We start from the raw sequence: 24,138 nt of genomic DNA on the forward strand, positions 1-24,138 counted from the left end.
CCTGTTCTGACTCTTCCAGGCATCTCTCAAGGTTCACCGGGGTATTAATTGTTTCATTGTAAAATGCGTAAGATTGAGGTAACAGTTAAAACAAATAACCGGAGGCATCTGGCAGCGCCTGGATCCCTGGCACGCCGCACGCGTCGGGATGGGGCAGACGTGTTCCCAGCAGTTCAGGCACGCTCGTCGGGAGCTTCAGAGGGTGAAAATTCACTAGGAACAAATCAAAGTCTGTGGGTTTTCTTCCCCTCGGGTGCTGGGAGGGGAGAAGGGAATGGGCCAGATGAATCCGTACTTGGCTGTAGCTGCAGATCTAAGAGCTCAGTTTCTAGCAGGAGAAAAACCTGAGCCGTTGCGGGATCCACCTTAGGACTCAGCATGGATTTATGCTGCAGCAAGCACACGGGGATCATTTGTTACTCTCCTCCTTCTACCCCCCTTCCCTGCTTCTGTTAGCAAAAGATTAGTTTGGGGCAGGGGGGAGTTACAGCTACAGCCAAGCATTTGAGGCTCTGTGTGAAGCAGCCAGTAGTGGAGGCTTTGGTGCTCTCATCTAGAGCCTGATCCCTTGTTCATCCAAGTCCTCCAGGAAATGAGAAACATAAGCTGCAGGTATGTTAGTGCATATATGCAGAGCGCTGCGCTTCTGGAGCGCCTGGAACACAGAGGCCTCTGAAACCCTGCACTCCTCCTCAAAATGGCTGCCAGATGTGTTGGCTCTACTGAATTCCCTGGAGCCTGACACCAGAAATGCTGAGGTTATTACCAGCTTGGTTCTTGCAGTGTTCTTCCTTCAGTCTTCCAGGCGCGGTGTTGCAGGAGCGAGCGTGACCCCGGATGGCTGCAGTACCTGCGGAGGCTGTCGCTGGCAGGCTGGCGAGCTCGGGGCAAGGCTCGCCGGGACTCTGTTTAAACAAAGGAAGCGTGTTTGTTTTTACAGTTCAGGCTTGGGAGCCTGGGCTGGGATCCTGTGCCATTTCCCTGTGCTAGGAGCAGGATTCTCGAGGAAGACAGCCTCTCCCTTTGCTGCAAAGCACAGCTCTTCCACGCCGACAAATACGCATCTTATCCTCTCTGGTTTGTCGGGGATAGAGACTTGGGAAAGCTGAACTCAGATTTGGGTTGATATTTGTCTGTAGGTGCAATAAACAGTATAGAGACTCCTGAATTACAGTCTGGCTGTCCATTGTGGCTCCTTGGGCCAGTCTTGTAAGCTCTTTGCTGTTGTGGCTGCACTACTGCTTGATCCCCTTGTGACCCTGTCAGTCCCAGTGGATCCCTTGTAACCCATTTCCCAGTCGGTGGGAAATGGAGCTTCCAGATCTTGCAGTAGTGCATCTATCTGAGTGTTCAGCACAAGAGAGCAGACTTGCTATGCAGCTACCTCTAGCAAAAGAAGGCAGAACTTGTAGAAGTATTATCTTAAACCACAGTGCGTGGTAACTGACTGTTTTTCTGCCAGCAGGTACGCTTTCCCTGCCACAGTCAGCAGTTTGTTCAAATAACAAATCTTAATGATAAAGAGGTGTTGGAAAGTACTTGATTTAGTAGTAGGATCTGTAAGGAAAGTGTATCATCTAACATATGCTGCTCTGCCTTTTACTGAGGAAAAGTGTTTCTCAAAATAGTCCTCCTTACTCCTTCGTCTAATTTGCTTTGGTTTATTTCTAGCATCAGAAAGAGAATGTCATTTCACTGGGATACAGCTTTTATAGTAAGTGCAGATCCATATGAGTAGGATGTATCCTGTGCTTCATAGCCAAGGCAGGCTGTATATGGTGACACTTTTAAGACTATTTGGGTTGTCTTAAGATAGAAAGTGGTTTCCACCATTAAGTGAGTGTGCCCAGGGATGGAGTACATTGGAATCAGTGGGCAGACTTCATGGCAGCTTGTTCAGTTGGACTCACTGCAAATCCAAGGCATGGAAATGCCTGGATTTATGACTGTGCTTGCTGCACAGGAATCTGTGCAGTCTTACATGGAGTAATCAAGTTATTTAAGGAGGCGTGGTGTTGCGGGGGGAGATGCGTGTGTTGCACACTAGTGAATCTTCCATTTATCTTTGCTGTTCAATTCTAAGAGTGTTCTGAAACCATGGAGCTGAAATGGGTGTCATGGAAGAATGGCTTCTTGGAGGTGTCTGGCTAAGTGGATGTATGGGCGAGCAAATCCAGGGAGCTTCACCATAAATAAAAGGAAGTGCCTGGGAGCGGAACCTGCAGAGCTGCCCTGACTGGGGCTGTGTGTACGTGAGAAGAGTTACAGAAATAACAGTAAATAACAGTAAAGCCTTGCTTTGTGCTTCTCTTGTAGCAACCCTCCGCTCAGCGAGGAAATGCTGCCGCCAGGGGAGTGGATGTGCCACCGCTGCACCGTGCGCCGCAAGGTAAAGCCTCTCCTGACAGACATGATCCCTGCCCTTCCGACTGTCCATTTGAAACCTGAATCCTCTGGCTCATACCTGCCTCTCCCCTCAGTGTGTGCATACACTGCCAGAGTTGCTCTTTATGCTTGCATTTGTAAAGGGCTTTGTTAGGAACAGGCTCAAAGAAAACTAAGGGGTCTTGATGAGACCCTGTTGATATTTTTTACCTTGCTGCTCAGAGCTAAAACTGATGTGCCTGATATGTTCTTGCCAAGCTGTGCCTTTTAACCTGTTTTCCCCCGTTTCTGGAAAGGAGGGAGAGCTGAGGTGCAAAGAAAATGGGAATGGCTCCCATGCTCGAGGAGGTGAGCTGTCTACAGGCAGACCAGGAATCACGTTAATGCAGCTTTGGCATCAGGGCTGTGATTCTGGTTATTGTGTGTTTTTTAGAAATGTGACTTCACAGCAGTTGCACATCAGCAGAGGGTGAAATCACAGTGAGTTATGATTTCCTGGGCTGTTGAACAGGATGGGGAGTAGATGATTGGGCAAGATTGTGGCTTGTCTTTTTTTTTTTTTTTTTTTTTTTTTTTTTTTTGTCTCGATGCTCTTTCTCCAGGAAGCTGTCTTGCACAATGTAAACATCTTATTGCTGTGACCACGTAAGGTGGCATAGCAGAGGGTTTAGAAACTGCACCAAGCTCTCTAGCAACTGTTGTTCCCTTGAAGTGACACCCAAAACAGATTGGAAGAAAACTGTGTGCTCAGCCTTTTGTTCATGAAGCGATTGCCTTATGTTTCCAGGGTACTGTTCAGCCATCTGCCAGCAGTAAGAATGAAGGTCACAAATCAAAAAACAAGTAATAAAATAAAAAAAAGAGAGAGGTAAAAGAAAAAATCCCCAACTTCTCTGTATTAAAAATTGCCTGTCAACACTTTGCTCCTTTTGCAGACCGTGTTAGTGATGAAGTAGATTGGTTCCTCCACATGGGTGATGCTGTCAGGCACTGGAGCAGTGCACAGTTGCCCACCCTGGGCCATGCAGCTTCCCCTCCTGTTGCAAAATGGATCTCATGGTGATGGCAATGTATAGTTTTCCTCTGCTGCAGCTCTCCCTGCCCACCTTGTCCAAGATTCCTGTCGTCAGGAGATAGCAGAATGTTGTTTGTATATTGTGCTTGTATTCTCAAGCTGACCTTCTCGGTCCATAATGGGTTTGGATGCAGTGCCAGGGTTAATAGACTGCATCAACAATGAACAGTCTGCTGTGGAGTTTCTCAGTGTTGGTAGCAAAGTCAACAGTTGTCTGATTTGTCAAGCGTTCAGGACTAGATGCTGTGAAATGTTATCCCGATCTGGACTCAAAACATGGCTATCCCAAAAGGAGTGACACATGCTAACGTTCCTCCCCATGCTTGGTTCTCTTCAGCTGTTCTGTCACCTGTACCTTAGCTGCAATCAAACTGTTCTTGCTAGGTCAAGGCTTGAATGACTTCAGTTGTAGTGAGTGGCTCGAGCGTTTTCAGATGCTGTTTGTCTTCAATCACGTATTTGTCAAGGTTGATGTGCTTTGTTTGTGGCCTCCATGATAAGCCTGCCTATTCATGTCGTGCAGAAGCGAGAACAGAAGAAAGAGCTGGGGCAGGTAAATGGATTGGTGGACAAATCTGGGAAAAGGACCACCTCCCCCACCAGTGACGCAGACCTGTTGGACAGGTCTAGCAGCAGCATCAGGGCTAATGCGCATGCCAGGATCTTGGAAAGGAGAGCAAGCCGGCCTGGCACTCCCACATCCAATGCCAGCACCGAGACCCCCAACTCAGAACAGAATGATGTCGATGAGGACATAATTGACGTGGATGATGACTCTGCCATTGCAGAAATGGACTGTGGGCAGCCCCAGCTGAAGCGACCCTTTGAGCTTCTTATTGCTGCTGCCATGGAAAGGAACCCAACGCAGTTCCAGTTGCCGAATGAACTGACCTGCACCACAGCACTTCCAGGTGAGCGGTGGCTTGTCTAGTGTTGGTGAAGATGTCTGCAGTTGTGTCCTGCTGCCATCTAGCCTCATTTCCCTCTTGGTCCCATGGTAACTGTGGCTCCAGAGATGCTCTCTGGTTATAGCAGGGGTTACAGAAGTACCCCTGGCTCTCCTGCATCTGTCCAACAGCAGGTGCCCTTCAAATGTGAGCTGTGGGGACACTGCTACTACACACCACCTCCATCAGCACTTGTGATAGATGCTTCTTGTTGTCACCGTGGTCTAGGTCATCAATCTGGAAAAAAAAAATCCAGTTGTCGAAATACTTGATTTGTGATGCAATAATATAGTAGCAAAGCAGTGACTAAGTATATAGGATGTCACTGAAATTATTAACTTAAAATATACCTGTCTTTAAAGACAGTCTCTGTCACTTAAGGCTAGATTTAGTGGTTGATAAAGGTTCCTTAAGCAGCAATCAGTTTGCCTCTGCCCAAGATTATTATGTGTATCTACCAGAAATCAAATCTCTGCTATGTGGATAACCCAAAGCCTTTTAAAATTTACTTTCAGGTACTAGTAAGAGGAGGAGAAAGGAAGAAACCACAGGAAAGAATGTCAAGAAAGCACAACACGAGTTAGACCACAATGGTTTGGTTCCCTTGCCAGTGAAAGTCTGCTTCACATGCAACAGGTACTTGACTCTTCCAGGGAAGCTGTTTGGTGTAGCTGCAGCCTTCACAAGAGCAAAGTTCTTGCTGCAAAAAGTAGATGACCTGTTCCTTTTTCCATTCTCCTTCATTACTTGCTTACCATCCTCTAAACAAATGGAGGAATAATCATTGCTAAAAAACAGGTGTTCAACCATGTCAGGTGTAGGTGTGTGGCTTCTGCAGCCCTGCATGTTTTAAAATGTAGCCTGAAGACTGGCGAGATTGAACCATCTTGTCTTCAGTATTTTTCTATTAAGAAAAAATTCTAAAATGATGGTGGTTTAGTAAATGGAGATGTTTGTTTATGGTTTGTGAGGGAAATATGTGAGGAGGTGACCTTTAGGAAATAGAAATCTGCTGAGAGATTTATAAGCCCAAGGCAAATAGGAATATTGTGCTGAAATTGTAAATCTGAAAACCAGTGCAAAATAGTGATGGTTTTTATAGCTGCATAAAAAAATGCACACATCAATCCCGATTCAAAATGTCAGTGAAAATGAAACCTTTATTTCAGGAACTCAGAGTGAGTTTCTCGAAGTGGGATGAAGACTCAGGTGGCCTTCTGTGGAGAACAACTGAGAACTTTGCCATAGAGCAAAGACTTCTTTAAAGCCCGAGAATTCAGAAATAATAGTTCTTCTGGAGTTTGAGACTTGTTCTGAGAATATCTTGTTGAAGTGCATGCCTCAGCTTCACACATGAGTCCTCTGAGGAAACTTGTAATAACTTAAATCTGAGATTACTTTTGATCTCTGAATTTTGCTATTTTGCTCTAAATGAATGCTTTTGCCTTGAATTGGTCTTGCAGAAGGTCCACATAGATCAAGTTACAAATCAGAATCCTAATTTTTGGTGCAAGCAGCAGTGTAGGGTAACTGATGGGGAGAGATAAGCTGAAGTGGTTAGACAAGCTCGCCTGAGTGTTCTGTTTATACTCTGTATTCTGTATAGAGAATAAGATTTGGCTCTCTCTTTGCAGGAGTTGCAGAGTGGCACCTCTAATCCAGTGTGATTATTGCCCACTCCTGTTCCACATGGATTGCCTGGAGCCACCGCTTACTGCCATGCCTCTGGGTAGATGGATGTGCCCAAATCACATAGAACACGTGGTGGTAAGCAGGACTATGATTGCAGTATGGTAACCGGATGCTGGAGTGGAACCTGGCAGGTCCATTAAAGGACAAAGTACAACAAATGTAAAACAACTTCTGAGCTCTTATTGCTCCCTGTAACGCTTGTAAAGCTCCTGCTGCAAGCAACGCGCTCTCCAAAGGAATATGATGCTGCTCTCTGCAATAAGATATAAAGATGGGGGAACTCCTTCCTGTAACTGAAGCTCACAGCTCACATTGTGGCTCACTGACAGCTTGTTTAGTTTTTGACTGGACTCCTTAAGATCTAGATGAGCTTCCAGAACTGGGATACAAAGCAGCACAGTGCTACAAATAGGGGAAGTAATTCTTTGCATGCTTAACCCAAAAAACTTTCATTCCAAGAGGGCGTTTTCATTTGTGGAAAAGCAGTGTACTTGAGACTTAAATACTCAGGAAACAGGGGGCTGAAACAAAGGGCTTGTGCCCAGACAAACTGCTTCTTGAGAGCATTGATGCTGCTTAGTTGGCCTCTAAATGCTTTTGTATTCATCTCCAGCAATGTGCCCTTTAACAGAAATGATTAGTGCTGCAGGAAACAAATAGTCTAAAGCTGAGCTGATGCTGTACTTGCCAGTGCTACGAGGCGTTATGAAAGGCTTAGGGTACATTAGAGTGACCTGCAGATCCCTAACTCCTGTGGCATTATCTGATCACCCAGCTGAACCAGAAGAACTTGACCCTGAGTAATCGGTGCCGAGTATTTGACCGGTTCCAGGACACCATATCTCAGCACGTTGTCAAAGTGGATTTCTTAAACCGAATCCATAAGAAACATCCTCCGAATCGCAGAGTTCTTCAGTCAGTGAAGAGAAAAGGTTTGAAGGTATGTGTAAACAAGTTGTTCTTGCTGAAAATCCCTGTGTATATATTCTGGTTTGGAAGGGAAACCAGCACACCCCTTAGGGATAACCCCTTGGGGAAGGAGGAAGAGGGTGGGGTCCAAATGAATGTGGTTTTGAGAGGTCTGGGAGTCAACAGTTACTTTTCACTATCTGTAGGATTTAAGAAGCTCTTTTTCTTTCAACAATAAGGCTCAACTACTACAAGTAAGCCTTTAATTCTAGCACAAGCATAGAAGGTACAACACTGAACCTCCCAAAGGTGGCCCTTTAGTGAGATTTGGGCTGCTGTGTTTGCTGCCAGGGTGCCTGAAAACTGCCATACAGGCTTCCCTTCTTACTTGGCTGTTTTACACGACTTCTCTTATGCTGCAGTCACCATGTTGTACTGCAGTCATGCCTGACCTAAGGGAATAAAACCTATTAATTTCAGCATGGCTACATCAATTTAAAGTACTCAGTCCTTGGTACTTCTAATGTACTGTCTGCAGGGTTCCTTTGGGTGAGAAAGCAGCAAACACGAAGCGTAGTGCTGATGAGGCACTTTGTTTAAGTAGTCATTCTTGAGTAATTGTTCTCATGTGTGATCTTCTTTCTCTGCAATGTAGGTTCCTGATGCTATAAAGTCCCAATACCGGCTTCCACCCCCGTTACTCGCGCCTGCAGCAATTCGAGATGGCGAGCTGATCTGTAACGGGATCCCCGAGGAACCCTTGCAGAAGCACCTTTTGAACACTGAGCACTTAGCCAGCCAGACAGAACAACAGGAGGTAAATGAAGTCAAATACTTGGACTCTGTGTTTGTAGCTGCTGTGGTACAAAGATCCTCTTCCATTTCAGTCATGATGGAGCAGTTGTCTAGGAAACCAGTCTCAAACTCATGTCTGAAGGTGATAGCTTGTCTTCTCTCTGACACCCTTACCCATTAAAACTTCACTTTGGCTTTCCAGGTGAGATGTAAAACTCCTCATTTGACACTTCAGGGAAGTGGTGAAATAGTCTTCTGACCTTAAGAGTAGTGTTGAGGGTTTTCTGTCTAGATGTCATCTTTATTTCCTGGTTGAGGGGAAATACTTACCACTTTGATTATGTAAGGCTGCTCTCTGACACATTTATTTATATGTTAACGTCACGTTTCCAGGCCACTTTTTATTGTGGATGAAATTGGACATGTAAATCAAGGTCAAATGAGTGTTTAAATCTTGTATGAAACTTCTGGCCAGATTCCACAGTGTGAAGGCATGCTGCATTGCAATCAGTGATGAAGTCCTTCTCTTAGCTCAGATAGGATTCTTCTGTGTGGCAGGTGCACATGTACTGTGGAGCTTGAAACTTTGAATAAATCTTTTGCTCTCCCTCCACCTTGTGTAAAAGCAAAGGTGCTCTCCACCCCAGCTTTGGCAGGCCACTCCCTATACCTGAGGTAGAGCAGTGTTTCTTTCCAACATGCTGCAGAATAAGTTGGAGGATTGTGTTTTGATAGAAGCCCAAATTAGTGAAAGATGTGTTTGTAACTAGCTGAAGAGCTGCAGCACTTAACAAGTGAAAAGAAGGAGGAGTTTGGGTGTGAGGAAGTAGGTCTCAGCCCCTCTCTGTCCTGTCCCCAGCACGGAGATAAATGGTATGTAATTTTGATTGCACTTTTGTGCAATCTGGGCAAAACTTTGTCCTGATTGTAGGTGATCACTAGAGCAGTTCCAGGCTGCATCTGAGCAGTCAGCAGCACAGCGAGGCAGCTGATTTCCTCGAGCTGGGTGAACGATGGAGTAACTGTTGAGGTTTGGAGCACTGCTGCCTCCTGAGCTAACCTGCACTTTTTTCTTCCTTCCAGTGGCTCTGTAGTGTTGTTGCGCTCCAGTGCAGCATATTGAAACATTTATCTGCTAAGCAGATGACTTCGCTTTGGGACTCTGAACAAACAGAGAAGGCTGATATTAAGCCTGTTATTGTGGCAGATGGCTCACTCGCCAACCCTTACCAGGCAGCTGACAAGGCACCCACACCTTCCCTCTATTCCATGTCATCCTGCACCTCAGGGATTACCACCCAGAATTCCTTGAGCTCCTCGCAATCCCAGCAGACTTTGTCACAGGAAGATGTCAACTGCAGCTCTTGTATAGATAAATCCAAGAAGGTGTCTTCTTGCGGGACTTCAAATGGGCCGACAGCCTCTGACATTAAAGTGAACGGGCCTCATTTCTATGGTGTTTCGTCCGAATCTTCAGCACAGTTGACTGACTCCCAGAGGCTAATGGGATCTGGGAACACAATACCTGTTTTGTCTCATCGGCAAACGTGGCCTCGGCCCCTCACGCCCCCGGCGAGTTGCGGACTTCTGAATCACACCATTGGAACCATTGTCAAAACGGAGAACGTAGCAGGACCCGTCTCTTGTGCACAAAGGGGTTCTGCGCCGGTCACGAGTTTGCCTACGTCCATATCGAGCTCCTGTGCCAGCCTGGAGACCACCAGCACTTTGCAAAGGAAGAATGTGCAGACGCAGATCGGGCCGCCGCTGTCGGCTGAACTGCGGGCCGGGGGCTCCCCACTCACCGCCACCCGGGCTCTCACCCCTCCCCAGGCTGCAGGAGATGGAATCTCGGCCGTTGGGTCCACAAACAGATTCTGTTCACCAGCACCACCTTCAGGTACGTGCTGAACCGCTGACCTTGGCCCCGGGGTGAGAAATGTTCAGGCTAAGCCTCATTCAGAACCTCAAGGCTGTAGCAGTGTGTTCTTGTTTAACTGGGGATTGGGCTTTCTCTGGAGAGCCAGAAGTTTATCAGCACTCCTCTGTCTTAGGTCCCTTCATGGGAGCCACAGGATGTATTTTTGCTGGCTGCATATACCTGAGAGGGGAACTCTGTCCTGAGAAGCAGGATAGTAGGTCAGTTTAATTCTGGAAAGCAACAATAACTTTAAATCATTTGGCTGCTGCTTCACTGTTTCAACAACGGCTGCTTTAAAACCCCAGTGCTGCTGTAAAACTACTGATTTGTTTCAAATGGCCACTTGGATTTGCAAGGTAGTCAGTCCTTACAAGAGCAGTTCTCTGGGATCTAATCCAGAGTTGAGGCAGCAGTTGTGTCCCCTAGTACAGGTGTGGTTGGAATCTTCAGCTGCACAGCCTTCTTGGAAGAATGTGGGCTTGGGATCTGTTGGTCTGATACAGGGTAGGTATAGACTTGGATATGCCAGAGATCCTGAGTTGTATCCAAAAACCTTGCTAAATAATAGCAAGGTATATCATAAAGCGTATATACCCATTTTTCAGTGTAAAAACATTAAGTCAAAGATGTCGATAGATGTTTAAGTCAGAGTAACTGCCCGTAGCTTTTTTGCGAGATTTTGCGAGAAGAAGCTTTCACTTACAGCGTTCTCCTCCTCTGCCCTTTCCCCAGGTAAACACTTAACACTCAAACTAGCAAACCCTTTGTGCAGGTTGGGTGGAAAAAGTCTCTGAAAAACATGCAACAGAGCTGTCTGCCACTTCTCCTGCAGTTCCAAGCTGCTCAGTGTGGAGTGGCTCAGGTCTGGTGACTGCAAAGCAACAGAGGCAACATGTTTTTATAATTCTGTCTAAAATTCCTCAATGAGTAATTTCTGAGCTTTGCCTCATGTTTGCAAGCAGTCCCCAGGGTACTTGGCATCCTCCCTTATTGCTGAATAAACTTGGTTACTCTGAGGCTGCTGAATTGACCATGCCCTGCTTAGAAATGCAAGGCTGGGAGAAGTTCTGGAAGAGGAAATTAGACCATATTATAGAACACTTCTTCTCTGTGGTTTGAAGAGTTCTGCAAACCCTACATAATTTTGCAGTTACTTGAGATGTTAAATAATTGCCTTTGGTGCAAAGCTTGTGTTCTACAAAACGCAGGTTAAATCCATTACTTGGTGCAATGTCTCTTGGGAAAGGTGTAGATGTGTAGGTTTTCCATCTAACACGATGCACATACACGTTTGTAACAGAAATTATGGTGTGCTAATTTTGTTACAAAGTACAAAAATACAAATCACTCCTGACTTTTTTTTTTTTTTTTTGCCATAACGTTCAGGCTTCTAGTACTTATAAGCAAACCAAGTCAAGAAGATCTGGTATCAGCAACACATGAAAGGGATTTTATATTCTGGTGTTTGCCATTGCTTCTTTCAGCTGTCTGGCCACTGCCAAAGCAGGATTTTATTTTGTAAATATTAAAATCTGCTTATGACTGTCACATTCCTTCTGGACAATGATGTGCACCCTAGACTCTAGTGTAGAAATAAAAATAGGCCAGTTGTACTTTTTGTGCATGTTCACACCTTGTCAAGCTACTTGGCAAATGTCTCTTAGGTTTAATAAGTTCTTCAAGCTCCTGGGGAATTGGTGCTCATCTTTTCAGTGTCTGTAGGACATCACAGGGAGTAGGAGCTTAAATGTATAGGTCTAGAATTCCTCTAGAAGTTGGAGGTGGGGCAGAAGCTGAAGTTGGCTCTGTGTTGGAGGTACACACAAGCCCTCCTGTGAGCAGAAGAAAGCTCCTGGCTGCTAGTTCAGGCCTTTTTCAAAGCATGACTATGAGCAAAATGAGTCATTCGGAGCAGCTTGGCAGCCAAGGGCAGCCTGAGGGCTGGGTGCACGTCTGGCGAACGTCACAGTGACATATCTTCTCTACACCATCTCTCCCTGTAGATGGTAAGGTCAGTCCCAGCACCTTATCCATAGGAAGCGCTTTACCCTCATCACTCACTTCAAACTCCGCAGCTATGTTGGACTTCACCAGTTCCCTGAAAGCGTTTATGGATGGCGGTGAGTATTTAATTCGTTATCAGCCTCCACTAGCCCTGTGTGTTTGCTTCCCTAAAGCATTCCATCCCTGCTTGAGGAAAAGTCCCAGAGATAAAGGGTTGCAGTCAGGTGAGGGAGGGGCTGGGTGTACATTCCCTTAAATATGTCACATGCTTCCCTGCTCATAGTGTTGCCAAGGCAGCAAGGCCAATGTAGTGTTTCTGCCTGAAGCTTTTCTGGGGAAGGATCACAACTGGGCTGCTTTCCAGGTGGAATTCACATGCAGGAACCTGCAGCCCTGCCATGTTGTGGTGCTCACTGCAATCCAGAGCTGTTCCCAGCGGGTGTCAAGTCCAGCGGCAATAGATCTTGTAGTGGAGCAGTCACCTGAGTGGTGATGCGCTAATGGGTCCGTTAATTTCTGATTTATTTCTGCTTCTGTCAGTCTCCTAGACTGGCCTGGATTTTATTTCCTTTAGTCGCACTTGGCAAGAGATGCCAAACGTTAGTAAAGTGCCTTCAGGAGGAGATTGCTGAGCAGCAAACATCAGTAGAACAGCGAGGCTGTTGCCAGAGATGACTTCTACATCTGAAGAACAGCCTTTCTGGCACTGCCAGTGTGGCCCTCTTTTCTTGGGTGAACCCCACTGCCCAGACTTCCCTCTCTGCTACTGGGAAAGGCTGTTACAGCTCTTCTTCCTCTCCTTGGTGGAGAATGCTCTTGGAAGAAGAGGTTACCCAGCCTCCTTGCTGCAGGAAAGCAGACCTGTGTAGGGCTTCACAAATACAAATACTTCAGAGCTATCAGAAGATCTGCTTTAAAGCTCATTAATAATATTGTCTGAATTGCCCTGTTTGGTTTAACTGACCCTGCTATGAGTGGGTGACTCGAGCATGAGCCTGTAGCAGCTTCAAAGGTGGTTACAGCTCTCTGCTGGGGTGCGGGGCTGGACTTTCATACCAGATAACAGGGCTTCACAGGAAGGACCCAACATGCTACCCAAAGGGGTGCAATGGCCACCTCTGCAGACCTGTTGATTCTGAGCCAAAACAGCAGATTTTCAGCTTCAATCAGTCCTTGTTCCCCCAAACTTCTGCTTGCTGCCTCACTTGTAACTCTCCAGCCATGGCTGGCACTCTGCTCACAGCAGATATATGAAGTAATAGCTCACCTATGTGTAAGAGTCTTGATATTGCAGAATTGATCAAGTCTTTGCTGTTGGAGCAAGTGGCAAGTTTAAAAGTTAAATCCACTGCAGCTCTGATTGCACCCTTTCCATGAATAACTTACTAATTGCTTTTTGTTTATTAACAGAGATTGAGATAAATATGCTGGATGAGCAGCTGATCAAGTTTCTGGCCTTGCAGAGAATACATCAGCTCTTTCCTCCCAAAGCTCAGTCTCTAGCGAGCAGTGTCAATTCCCATCAGCAGTCTCCTGTGGGAAACCACATTGAAGGTAAGAGCAGCCCTAGAATAGTTGGGTTATGTTGAGCCATAACTTTTTGACACTCCCTCGCCTATTCCTTGAAGGAGATCTCCCTCTTCTTCTGGTATCTATCTGATGCTGCCTTTCATTTTTCTTTCCTCTCATACCCCTGACTCTGGATATCCACTGGCCAGAAACTCCTTCATGTTCCTCTCCTTAATTGTTTACAACTTTCAGCAATGAGAATATTTTCAGATTTTCTGCTGGAAATCTTTAGTGAAGTTGTGTTTTATTCATCTTAGAATTAGTAAGAAATGAAAAGGTTCAGCTGAGGAGCTTGGTGGGGGTTTTTTTGTCCTCACCTTTTAGATGGGCAAGAGAAATCTGTGACTTCCTGCTTTGTCTTTCTGGAGATGTGAGACCAGCACAAGCACAGTAGAAACTGGGGCACAGAATATATATATCTGTGTGACATTGTCTTTACCTGTTCAAAATATGTCACTGTCCAGCTGAAACCACTAAATATGACTAATGCAAATAATGAAAAACAACTTGTGTGTTCGTTGGAAATCTCCAGATTCCTGAGTTCAGCTTTGGCTCTGTTTATGATCACTGGTATCACCTAAAGCTGCAGGGCAAACATGACTTCGTGTTCCTCTGCATGCAGCCAGTCAGTTTAATCTGCTTTCAAGCACTAACTGGACAGCCTTGCTGTGGAAGCAATTCTCTGCTCCCCCTCTGCTATGCCTGGGGGTAAATACCCCAGATAAGATCTTTGGAAGTCAGTCAGTAATCTTTTTCTGAAGCTCTGTGCTTGCCTGCTGTGGCATCACAGCATTCCCTAAATGCTTGTCAATCTTCTTGTGATCTGCTGTAGGACACAGCAGCAGGCTGTGGTATGAGCTGCCTTCCTGGTCTGGAATTCTTCAGCAGTCTGCCTTTCTCGAGGCAGATTGGTGCTGTCTTAACCCATCACCCTTTTTGGGCAGGAATGGTGCATCCAGCTGACTGTTCAGCATTGCTGATGAAATGTTAGACCCAAAGCCTTTAGGGAGCCCTGCAGAGACAGACAGCTGAAAGGACTGAGGGCAGCTGAGCAGAGGTGGAACCTGCACGTTCAGCGATGCCACTCAGCGTGGCCGCTGTTCTTGGCGTAGGTGCCTCTGAAAAGTCTTTCATAATCCTCATCTTCTGTTCTTTGATTTCACACGCTTGGTGTGACACTGTCCTGCAGATGTGTGTCAGGAGAGGCCTAAACTTGGTGTATAAGGGCTTTACCTCCAAAAGACAGTGCTGAAATCCTGGCTAGGCCTGTGTGGCCCACTGGAGTTCGATGTCTGTTCCACAGAAGATTTTTCTGTCCAGTTAACATGGGCATGAGACTGTGTGATTTGAACTTGGAGCTGCTCTGGGGGGCTCAGCCCTGGACCAGCTGTTGTCCAGTGAGCCATAGGGACCAACCTGAGGGTAAAGGAGTACACTCAGTAAGGCATGCTGTCCTGGGAGCTGGGTTGGTCCCAGGCCAAGCCCACTTCAACTAGTCTGTTTTTCCTGCAGCTTCACTAGAAGCGAAATCACAGCTGTGAAGTTGGTGACGTTCACCAACACCAATTTTTTTTAAATGGCACTTTGACAGGAAAGACTGAGTTCTTTGATTACCCAGAGTGGAAGAGATTAAGCAAGAAGCCAGTGGTAGGAGGCTTGTGTGTTCCTCAGCGTGGCTCCATTGTGTTAATGCTCTCCCGATTGCATGGCTTCTGTGGGTTATTGGAGAGAGCAGTTTTCTCTGACTGGCAAAAAGATGTTTAATGCACAAACATTCCTAGAGGGTTGGGAATTGGCATTTAGGCCAAAGTCCTCCTCAGAATCTGTGCTGCCTGGGCTGGGGAAGCTGAGGTCAAGCAGCTTTCCCAGCTGATAACATTGTTCAAGCAGTTTCTTTTTATCTTGCAGCGCAAAGAAAGGAAGTGCAAGCCCGGGCGGTGTTCTATCCTCTGATGGGCTTGGGGGGTGCAGTCAACATGTGCTACCGAACCCTCTACATTGGGACAGGTGAGTGGCTTTTGCCTGGCCTGACCTTTCAGAATCAGGGTGGTTCTCCCTGGCCCTCCCTAAGGTGTTTGCCAAGTGGGAGTCAAAGGAAACAGACTCATTGTGACCGCTTGTCCTGGGATTCTGTGCTGCCAAGAAACCTGGAAATGCCCCGTCCGCTTGAACCTGTGTGAGGTGGCACCTTTGTAACCTGGTGTCAAAACTAGAACAGCTGCCCTGGAGATTCAGTGCCTGACTGATGGAGAGAAGAGTTATGGTTTGCTTGCGGGTTTTGTTTCTTGCTGCTTAGATTCTTCTGGTGCTCTGGGTAGACCCAGTAGCTGTGAAATGCTCTTCAACCTTCATGGAGCTGCTCTCTCCCTTCCCCCACTGAAACTTTGTTTGGTGGCTTATCGCAGCATTATTCATGCAGTCCTGGGAGCAGGACAAAGGCAGTTGCTCCCCTGTTGTTTTGCTAATTGAAGTTTAATTCTGTCTGTTGTTCTCTGCTGCCTGACAGTTTTTTTTTCCCAAAGCAACTGAGCCTGTTTTGTCCTCTCCCATGACAGGAGCTGATATGGATGTGTGCCTTACAAGCTATGGTCACTGTAACTATGTGTCTGGCAAACATGCCTGCATATTCTATGATGAGGTGAGTGCCTGCCTGAGGGGGTTTTTTTATTATTATTTTCATTATTTGGTGTGCATGGCAGTGGGAGCTGGAGATGCAGGCAGCAGGTTGTCTTTGTGTGGTGCTCCTTTGTGGACTGCAAAGTAAGAGCCAGGGCTCAATGTGTTTCACTCCAGTGAAGGCTGTGTCAGCGTTTTCTGTCAAACCTTTTTCTGAAGCACAGAGCTCTGCCAGCACGATTTCTCTGAGCTAACTGCCCGTGGGCAAAGACTGACCACAAGTCAGCACTGTCACTGCTGGTGCCTAGGGAAAGAAAAAGTCATAGGAGTGGTCTGATACTTTTTGATCCAGACGTGTTGTTAATAAAAGCTCAACTTTCTTTACATGTCAACATCGAACCTCAGCTGCAACAAATCAGGGAATCGCTCTAAGCCCCTTGTTTTCAGGTGTGATGGGGGAGCAAAGTGTTCATACCATCTGTAGTACTCTATAAATTATTTATTTAGCTACAATTTTGGTGAAGCTCGCAGCGTAAACAGAAATCTACAGTTTCTCCTTAACTACAGCCCAGAGATTAGTTTGTTCTCGAAGTAAACAGACCAGTGTGCCTGCCAATAGCAGTGCTGCTGGAGATGTCTCCTAGCATGGAAACGGTCTTTGAAGCAAGATCGAGTCTTTTATATCACCATTTGTCAACCAGTTCCTGAGCAGGATCCAGGATTAACCCACAGCCAGCTTTAGCCATTGCTCCAGTGCACTACAAGCCACAGAACACTCAGTAATGGGATCCAGACCATAAATCTGTGTAGAAGCATCTACAGTGGTCAGTCCTATATCGGGCTTTAGGCACTGACATTCCAGGCTCCAGCAGGTTTTCTGTGACTGTGGTATCTCTGGAAAGGGAGAATTCCCCTTCCTTGAGCTCCTGTCTGCTGGTTCTCCTTCTGCAGTCTATCAGCTTACTTCAAAACTTACTCCCCTGTGCATGGGGAGTTTTTGTAACTTGATTAAAGCTCTGTGGTCCCTGGGGGATGAGGTCTTCAGCTCTCAGAAGATTCCTGTGAGCTAACCTGAAATCTCCTCCACTCTGTCGACATCCTTTGCAAAGCTCAGCTGAGCGTGACGCTGCTTGTGTAACGCTGCGTGTCACGGTAATGTCTCCTGGCATTTCAGCGTCTGCACAAGGCCTGTAAACCCCAGACTGCCTCTATCCTGCGGCTGCTGCAGCACGTGGCATCCCCTTTGCCAGCTTGTGCCTGCTTTCCAGAGCACATCTCTTCCTGCCAGGCACAGGTATTGGGCCAAGTTTGCATCAGGTGTGCCCATAAAGTGGTGTGCTTGCTTTGTGAGCGTCAGCTTGAATAGCCTGTTTCCAAAAGATGTGTTGGCCCAAGTGCAGTAGGGAAGACCCAATTCCCTTTGGCCCTCCTTCCCTGCCAGGAAGCAGATGAAAAGCTGGTTGTTGTGTGAGCATGAGCCATGCACGGGGGTTGGGTTGGTGTTCTCTGAAGCTAGAGGATATTTAACAGCTCTCACTTAACCTTCAACAGTGGTAGAGAAGGGTTGTGATTCAGTGCTCAAAATGGTGCATGGGCAGAAACCCTTCTGACTGACAGAGGATAGGTTTAGATTGGATATTAGGAAGAAATTCTTCACAGTGAGGGTGGGGAGGCCCTGGCACAGGTTGCCCAGAGAAGCTGTGGCTGTTCCATCCCTGGGAGTGTCCAAGGCCAGGTTGGGCAGGAGCAACCTGGTCTGGTGAAAGGTGTCCCTGCCCATTGCAGGGGGCTGAAATATGATCTTTAAGGTCCTTTCCAACCCAAACCATTCTTTGACTCAGTGTCTTGATTCCCTCCTCTTCCTTTTTTTTCAGAATACGAAGCATTACGAGCTGTTGAACTACAGTGAGCATGGGACGACCGTGGACAATGTTCTGTATTCGTGTGACTTCTCGGAGAAGATGACGCCCACTCCTCCCAGCAGTATTGTTGCCAAAGTGCAGAGTGTGATAAGTGAGTGTTGAGGCAGAACCAGCCCCATGTACCACCACAGGGAGTTTTTGGAGGGGGATGGGAGGGGGTGGAAATCGATTCCTTGTTGTTGCCCATTGTTCTGCAGTGGTTGGTGCACCCTTCGCAAAAAGGGGAGCCTCACCACGTGTTTTATGGGGTTACACAAGACCTTCCTCTGCAGCCTGGGGCGCTCTGCTCTGCTGTTAACACCACTCCAGCTCCAGCCCTGAGGCCTTTCCCCATGCATGTCCTCCCTTCCCAGGCTGTGAGAAGATCTGGGCTGTCCTGCAGGCATCCTGTCCCCACGTGGCTCACTCCTGTTCTCCACCTGATCAGTTTCCCCTTTTTGGGCTGCCAAAATAGATATGTAAATGCCTCTAACTCTCTGGGACTGTGAGGAGATTCCTGTTTCCCTTAGATCAGGTGCTCGCTGCAAACTGAAATACCTCATGGCTGAAGGATTTTACCCCTGAGGCACCTCAGCAGCCACCCCTGTTGATGAAAACAAGCTGCCACTTACCTGCCTTAGTCTTACCATTTTTTTAATGCTTTTGCAGAACGACATAAAAGCAGAAAACAAGAAGAGGAGCCACATGAAGAAGCTGCTGTGATGAATTCACAGGCACAAGGGCAGCATCGGAAACCTTGTAACTGCAAAGCCAGCAGCTCCAGTCTGATCGGGGGCAGCGGGGCTGGCTGGGAGGGGACGGCCCTGCTCCACCACGGCAGTTACATCAAGCTGGGCTGCCTGCAGTTCGTTTTCAGCATCACCGAATTTGCGACCAAACAGCCCAAGGGGGACACTGCCTTAGTACAAGACATGGACTTGGAGGAGAAGCTTTCTCTGAAACCCCACCAGGTGCCCGTGCTGCGGTCCAACTCAGTTCCCTAGGAATTTTTAGGAAGAGAGCTTTTGGATTAAGGAAAACGCCCTCAGACTCTTGCAATGCAAAAATGTACAAACCGAGGTGGGATTTTTCTGTGTCGGCCCAGAGACTGTTCACACGCCGTTTGCATGAAATGAAGAACGTTTAACTTTTTTTAATTTTTCTTTTTTGCTCAAGTTTTAGGGGCATTTGCACATATATTTGTACTATACATTTCATTTTAAAAGGAAAACTGCAGTGAGAGCAGGACGCGTCAGAGCGAGGGGCGACCGCTGTCTGACTCGAGGACTCTCTCTGACAGATAGTTCCCATGCAGTTGTAAAATAATCAGAAACTTGTTCTATTTTGTGCCAGTGACAATAGTTTTATATTAAAAGAGAAATACAGTTTTCATACAGCAAATCTATACAATATCATTGTTTTATTTAATGTAAAGAAGCGCTCTTCTTCCCACAGTTATTTTTTCCCATCCCTCCCTGCTATGGTTGCACTACAAGTAGCTACTGTGTATTATGGGCAGTGAGAAATGAGTTCTTTTCCTGGTGTCCATCCTATTTTTTATTTCAAATAAGGAAAAGTGTTGGATTCTGTGTAAATACATCAGTGATGGCATTTTTCAATGTTTTAAAGCTGTGTACAGTGCTACATGTGGTATGACGTTCCTCAAATTGTCTATTGTAGCAGATCGTTTGTCGTAACCTGTCTGTCTCTTTTGTTTCTCTGCCACCTCCCCGCAGCAGAACAGCTAGTTCCACTGTACATAGTAATTGTAACGTTTTAGACTTTACAGAAACTTTCCTGTATTCTGTATATAAAAAAAAATACTTCACATTCTGTTTTCTCGACTGTCTGTCTTCACTCGTGTCACCACAACCTGGAGCTTCCCCCCTGAGTGTCTGACCACAGCGGAGGAGCCTGAGGTGGGGCTGACAAGGCTGGGATGGGATGATGGAAGGAGCCTGAGGTCCTTTAAGGGGGATGTGGTGGGATGCTGGTGGTGTGGGAGGGAAGAGGGTGAGGACTTCAAGACTTCAAATGTGTCCAGGGATGTGGCACATCCAGTTCTGGGCTCCTCAGGAGAGAGAGAGTGTCTGGAAGCAACCTGGAAGATGAGGGGACTTGAAGCACCTAATTTACAAAGGAAAGGCAAGGAAGTTGGGCCTATTTAGCCTGGAAAAGAGCTGACTGAGGGGATCTTACCCATGTATTTGAGAGGCTGAAGGGGTTGTGTCCGATGTTGGAGCCAGGCTCTTCTCAGGGATACTGAGCAATAGAAGGAGAGGCAGTGGGCAGAAATGGGAACAAGGGAAGTTTCACCTCAATGTGAAAAGGAATTTCTGTACTGTGCAGGTAACTTAAGCACTGCAATAGGCTCCATGGGGAGTGCTGGACTCCCTTTCCCTGGAGATATTCACAAACTGGTCACAGTCCCAAGTGCGCTCCAGGGGCTGGACTAGATGACCTCCGGTGTGGTCCCTTCCTACCTGAACCATCCTCTGATTCTGTGATCTCCGACCCCTCGGGACAGGAGCGGTGGGGTCTGGCACGGGGAGGCAGGGGGTGCCCCTTGCCCTGTCCCCCGGGGCATCGATCGGGAGCCGCGCTGACCCGCACTCACCCTCTCGGAGCCACGAATGGACCTCGCTTACCCTCCCCTCAAGCCGCGCGTACCTTGCCCCTTCCGTCGGTCCGTCCCGCCGCCGCGGGGAGGCGGGGGCGGCTGCGGGGCGGCCCCAGCGCGGCGGGGCGGGACCGGGAGGTGCCGGGCGGGGACGGGGTGGAAAGGAATCTCACCGGTAGCGGCGGGGGAATGGGGTGGGCGCTGCTGGGCGCGGGGCTGCTCCTGGCGCTGTACACGCTGCTCCGGCACGGGCTGCGCAGCGCCCCGCGCCCCCGCGCCCGCCCCGCGCTGCGCGGCCGCACCGCCATCGTCACCGGTGAGCGCCGGGAGGGGCTGGGAGGGACCCGGGGCAGGCCCGGCCCCCGCTCACCCCCGCTCACCTCCGCTCCGCAGGGGGAAGCAGCGGCATCGGGGCGGCCACGGCGCTGGAGCTCGCCCGGTGCGGGGCCCGAGTGATCCTGGCGACCCGCAACGCCCTGCGGGGAGAGGCCGCCGCCAGCCGCATCCGCACGGTGAGCGCCCGCAGCGGCACCCCCCCCGGGGGACCTCCGGGCACCCTCCTGGGCACTCCCATCCATGTGACATCCCGAGGCAGCACGCGGTCTTCCCCAGACACCCCCATGGCACCCCCAGGACACTCCTGGCACCCCACGGGCAACCCCAGGAGACTCCCAGGATACCCCCATTGCTCCTCCCCTGGCACCTCAGGGTAGGACGTCCCTGGATATCACATGGGCACGTCCGGACACCCCCATGGGCACTCTGAGGACACTGCCATGGCATTCCCTTAGCCCACCAGCGTTACCCTGAGAAACCCACAGGTACCCCCAGGAGACTCCCCAAACACCCTTAGGCACCACCAGGACATCCAAGGGGACATTTCTGGGCATCACTTGAACAACTCCCTGAACACCCCTGTGGGTACACCAGGGATACACCCAGGCCCTCCCAGGAGAACCCCTGGCACACCCCAGGGACAGAGAAACACCCCAGGGACACAGAAACACCCAAGGCATGGGTACCCTGTACCATAGGGGGAGCTGTGTGGGCACTCCCTTCATGCTGGGGGGGGTCCCAGTACACTGCAGCCCCTGAGCATGCTACAGCCCTTTCACCCTGGGCCAGAACCAGCCCCCAAAGCATCCCCCCTGTCCCCAGCTGGATCCACTCCAGTCAGGGTACCCCCAACCCAGGGCAGGATATCCCCACCCCTGGCTGCCCCCCAGCCCTGCCCCAGGCTCTGCTGTGCCCACAGGAGACAGGGAATGAAGAGGTGCGGTTCATGCACCTGGACCTTGCCAGCCTGCGCTCAGTGCGAGCCTTCGCCAGCACCTTCCTGCGGCAGGAGCCCCACCTGCACCTCCTCATCAACAACGCGGGTGAGCGCCGGGACCCCAAATTCCCCCTGCCCCCTTGGGGCACCCGCCGTGGGCTGCCATTGCCTTCTTCGCAGGGGTGAGCGCCGGGGGTACGACAGAGGATGGCTTCAGCCTCCCCTTCCAGGTGAACCACCTGGGCCACTTCCTGCTGACCCAGCTGCTGCTGGAGCGGCTGCGGAGCTGCGGGCCCAGCCGGGTGGTCATCGTCGCCTCCAGCGCCCACTGCGCTGGCTGCCTGCACCCCGAGTCCCTGGGCCGCCCGCCCCCGGGGCTGTTCTCCGCCTTCCAGGACTACTGTGACAGCAAGCTGGCCAACGTGCTGCACGCCCGCGAGCTGGCCACGCGGGAGCAGGACACGCAGGTCACCTGCTACGCCGTGCACCCAGGTAGGACCCAGCACTGCGTGGGCTCACCATCAGCATCTGTATGGGGTGTGCCCTGCACAGCTTTGTGTCCCGACCTTGTGCTCTGCACGGTGAAGTCACGTGCACAGGGAGTGTTTTGCGCGGTGCAGCCTTTGCACAGGGAATTGCTGCACGTGGAGCGTTGTCCCCTTGCATGGTTGTTACTCTTTGCATGGCGTGTCCCTTTGCATGGAGTGTTCCTTTTATACAGTGTGTCCCCTTGCAGAGCATATCCCTCTATACAATGTGTCCCCTTAGCACATGTGTCCCTTTACATGGCATGTCCCTTTATATGGTATGTTCCTTTGCAGTGCCCCTGTGTACAGTGTCCCTTTTCACGGTGTGTCCGTTTGCATGGCATGTCCCTTTTCACAGTGTCCCTTTATACAGCATGTGTCCCTTTGCAGTGTCCCTTTGCACAGGTATCCCGTTGTACAACGTGCCCCTCTGCACACACCTTCCTGTGCACAGCATGTCCCTTTTCATGGTGTGTCCCCTGGCACAATGTGGACCCTTACACAAATATCCTTGCACAGAGCACCGTGCATCACTGGCCCCCTACACAACCCTTGCACGGCCAGGGCAGGCTTGGCAGTGCCAGCAGACATTCACAGCCACGCTGCCCCTGCCAAGGCCACCATGGCCATCTCCCCCATGCGCTGTGGGGACGCTCCACATCCACTGTCCCCCGTGCAGGGTTCGTCAACACAGCGTTGTTCCGGTACGCGCCGCTGTGGCTGAAGCCGCTGCTGCTGCCGCTGGCCTGGCTGCTGTTCCTGGACCCGTCCGAGGGCGCGCAGGTGGTGCTGGACTGTGCCACGCAGGAGGGCCTCGAGCCCCTCAGTGGCCGCTACTTCACCGACAGTGGCCCCCAGCAGCCGTGGCCACGGGGGCGCGATGATCGGCTGGCACGGGCGCTCTGGGAGGGCAGCGAGCGCCTGGTGGGGCTGGGGGAGGATGAGGTGGGACCCTCTGCAGCTGCTCCCGCTGCTCCCACACAATAAAAGCGATGATGGTGAAGGGGGAACCCATCGGGTCATGTGTGGGGATGAAATGGGGATATGCAAGGGGCTGTGGCGCCGCGGGGGCAGGTGGGCACGTGAGGCCTTTGCACAGGCACTCTCAGCAGGCCCTGCTCTGCCTGGGGGGGTGTGTGTGACACAGAATGAGTGTGCAAAGGGGGGGGGTGTGCACACTGCAGTGTGTGCATGGGCGTGTAAGGCAGGGGTGGGTGTGCTGCATGCATACACACACAGAGCAGCACACACATCCCGCCTTGTACGTTTGTGTACAAACCGAAGCACACGCAGACCTCCCTCCCTCGCACACGCTGCAGCAACCCCCTCGAACCCTTGCACACGCGTGCAGTGCACCCCCCCCCTTGCACACCTATGCACGTGCTGCAGTGCACACACACCTCTTTCAGGCACACACCCTTCTCCTCTTGGACGCCCAGTGTCACACCCCCACCCTTTGCACAGCGTCTCACCCCCCCTTGCACACCCGTTGCGGTCTCTCCCTTGCACACCCCAACATGGCGGCGCCCACGGGCCTCCCCCGGCATGAGGCGCCGACCTTCCCAACATGGCGGCGGGTCCCGGTCCCGCCCCTCGGGGCGGGCTACTGACCTCCCCAAGATGGCGGCACCCACGGGCCGCGCCCCCACCGAGCGGGGCGCGGGGGCTTGTGGGGGCGGGCGGTAATGGTGGAGGGGGCGTTTTGGGGAATTGCAGCAGGGTGGGGCCCAACGAGGCGCTGGTGGTGTCAGGTACGGCCCGGGCTGAGCGGCGGGAGAGGGGCTGAGAGGTCCCTGTCGGAGTGGGGGGGGAAGCACTGAGGGAGTTGGGGGTTCTGGCTGTGAGGGGGCTGTGTGGGGTTCGAGGGGTCCCTGGTCGTGAGGGGACCATGAGGGAGTTGCGAG

At 49.9% G+C, this 24,138-nt stretch overlaps 3 protein-coding genes across 3 annotated transcripts in view; all 3 read left to right on the top strand.

The window, feature by feature from the left end:
• Positions 1 to 19,647, top strand: part of PHF12 (PHD finger protein 12) — a 32,175-nt gene extending 12,528 nt beyond the window's left edge. The window contains exons 3-15 of the mRNA XM_027891514.1: positions 2,317 to 2,389; positions 3,984 to 4,371; positions 4,923 to 5,043; positions 6,042 to 6,174; positions 6,875 to 7,039; positions 7,664 to 7,825; positions 8,887 to 9,703; positions 11,728 to 11,844; positions 13,139 to 13,282; positions 15,206 to 15,304; positions 15,853 to 15,935; positions 17,788 to 17,926; positions 18,484 to 19,647. Coding sequence (XP_027747315.1) covers positions 2,317 to 2,389; positions 3,984 to 4,371; positions 4,923 to 5,043; positions 6,042 to 6,174; positions 6,875 to 7,039; positions 7,664 to 7,825; positions 8,887 to 9,703; positions 11,728 to 11,844; positions 13,139 to 13,282; positions 15,206 to 15,304; positions 15,853 to 15,935; positions 17,788 to 17,926; positions 18,484 to 18,818 — 2,776 coding nt within the window. The 3' untranslated portion in view covers positions 18,819 to 19,647. The remainder of the gene's footprint in view (positions 1 to 2,316; positions 2,390 to 3,983; positions 4,372 to 4,922; positions 5,044 to 6,041; positions 6,175 to 6,874; positions 7,040 to 7,663; positions 7,826 to 8,886; positions 9,704 to 11,727; positions 11,845 to 13,138; positions 13,283 to 15,205; positions 15,305 to 15,852; positions 15,936 to 17,787; positions 17,927 to 18,483) is intronic.
• A 926-nt stretch (positions 19,648 to 20,573) lies between these two features.
• DHRS13 (dehydrogenase/reductase 13) lies at positions 20,574 to 23,221 on the top strand. The gene is made up of 5 exons (XM_027891519.1): positions 20,574 to 20,750; positions 20,828 to 20,946; positions 21,690 to 21,813; positions 21,888 to 22,199; positions 22,914 to 23,221. The coding sequence occupies exons 1-5, from the start codon at positions 20,624 to 20,626 to the stop codon at positions 23,219 to 23,221; spliced, it is 990 nt and encodes a 329-aa protein (XP_027747320.1). The 5' UTR covers positions 20,574 to 20,623.
• A 735-nt stretch (positions 23,222 to 23,956) lies between these two features.
• Positions 23,957 to 24,138, top strand: part of FLOT2 (flotillin 2) — a 17,714-nt gene continuing 17,532 nt past the window's right edge. Inside the window, exon 1 of the mRNA XM_027891542.1 lies at positions 23,957 to 23,985. The gene's annotated coding sequence lies outside the window, so the exon portion shown is untranslated. The remainder of the gene's footprint in view (positions 23,986 to 24,138) is intronic.

The sequence above is a fragment of the Empidonax traillii genome, unplaced genomic scaffold, assembly GCF_003031625.1.
Source record: "Empidonax traillii isolate 1590-97213 ecotype Southwest subspecies unplaced genomic scaffold, ASM303162v1 scaffold322:size1131127, whole genome shotgun sequence".
Classification (NCBI taxonomy): domain Eukaryota; kingdom Metazoa; phylum Chordata; class Aves; order Passeriformes; family Tyrannidae; genus Empidonax; species Empidonax traillii.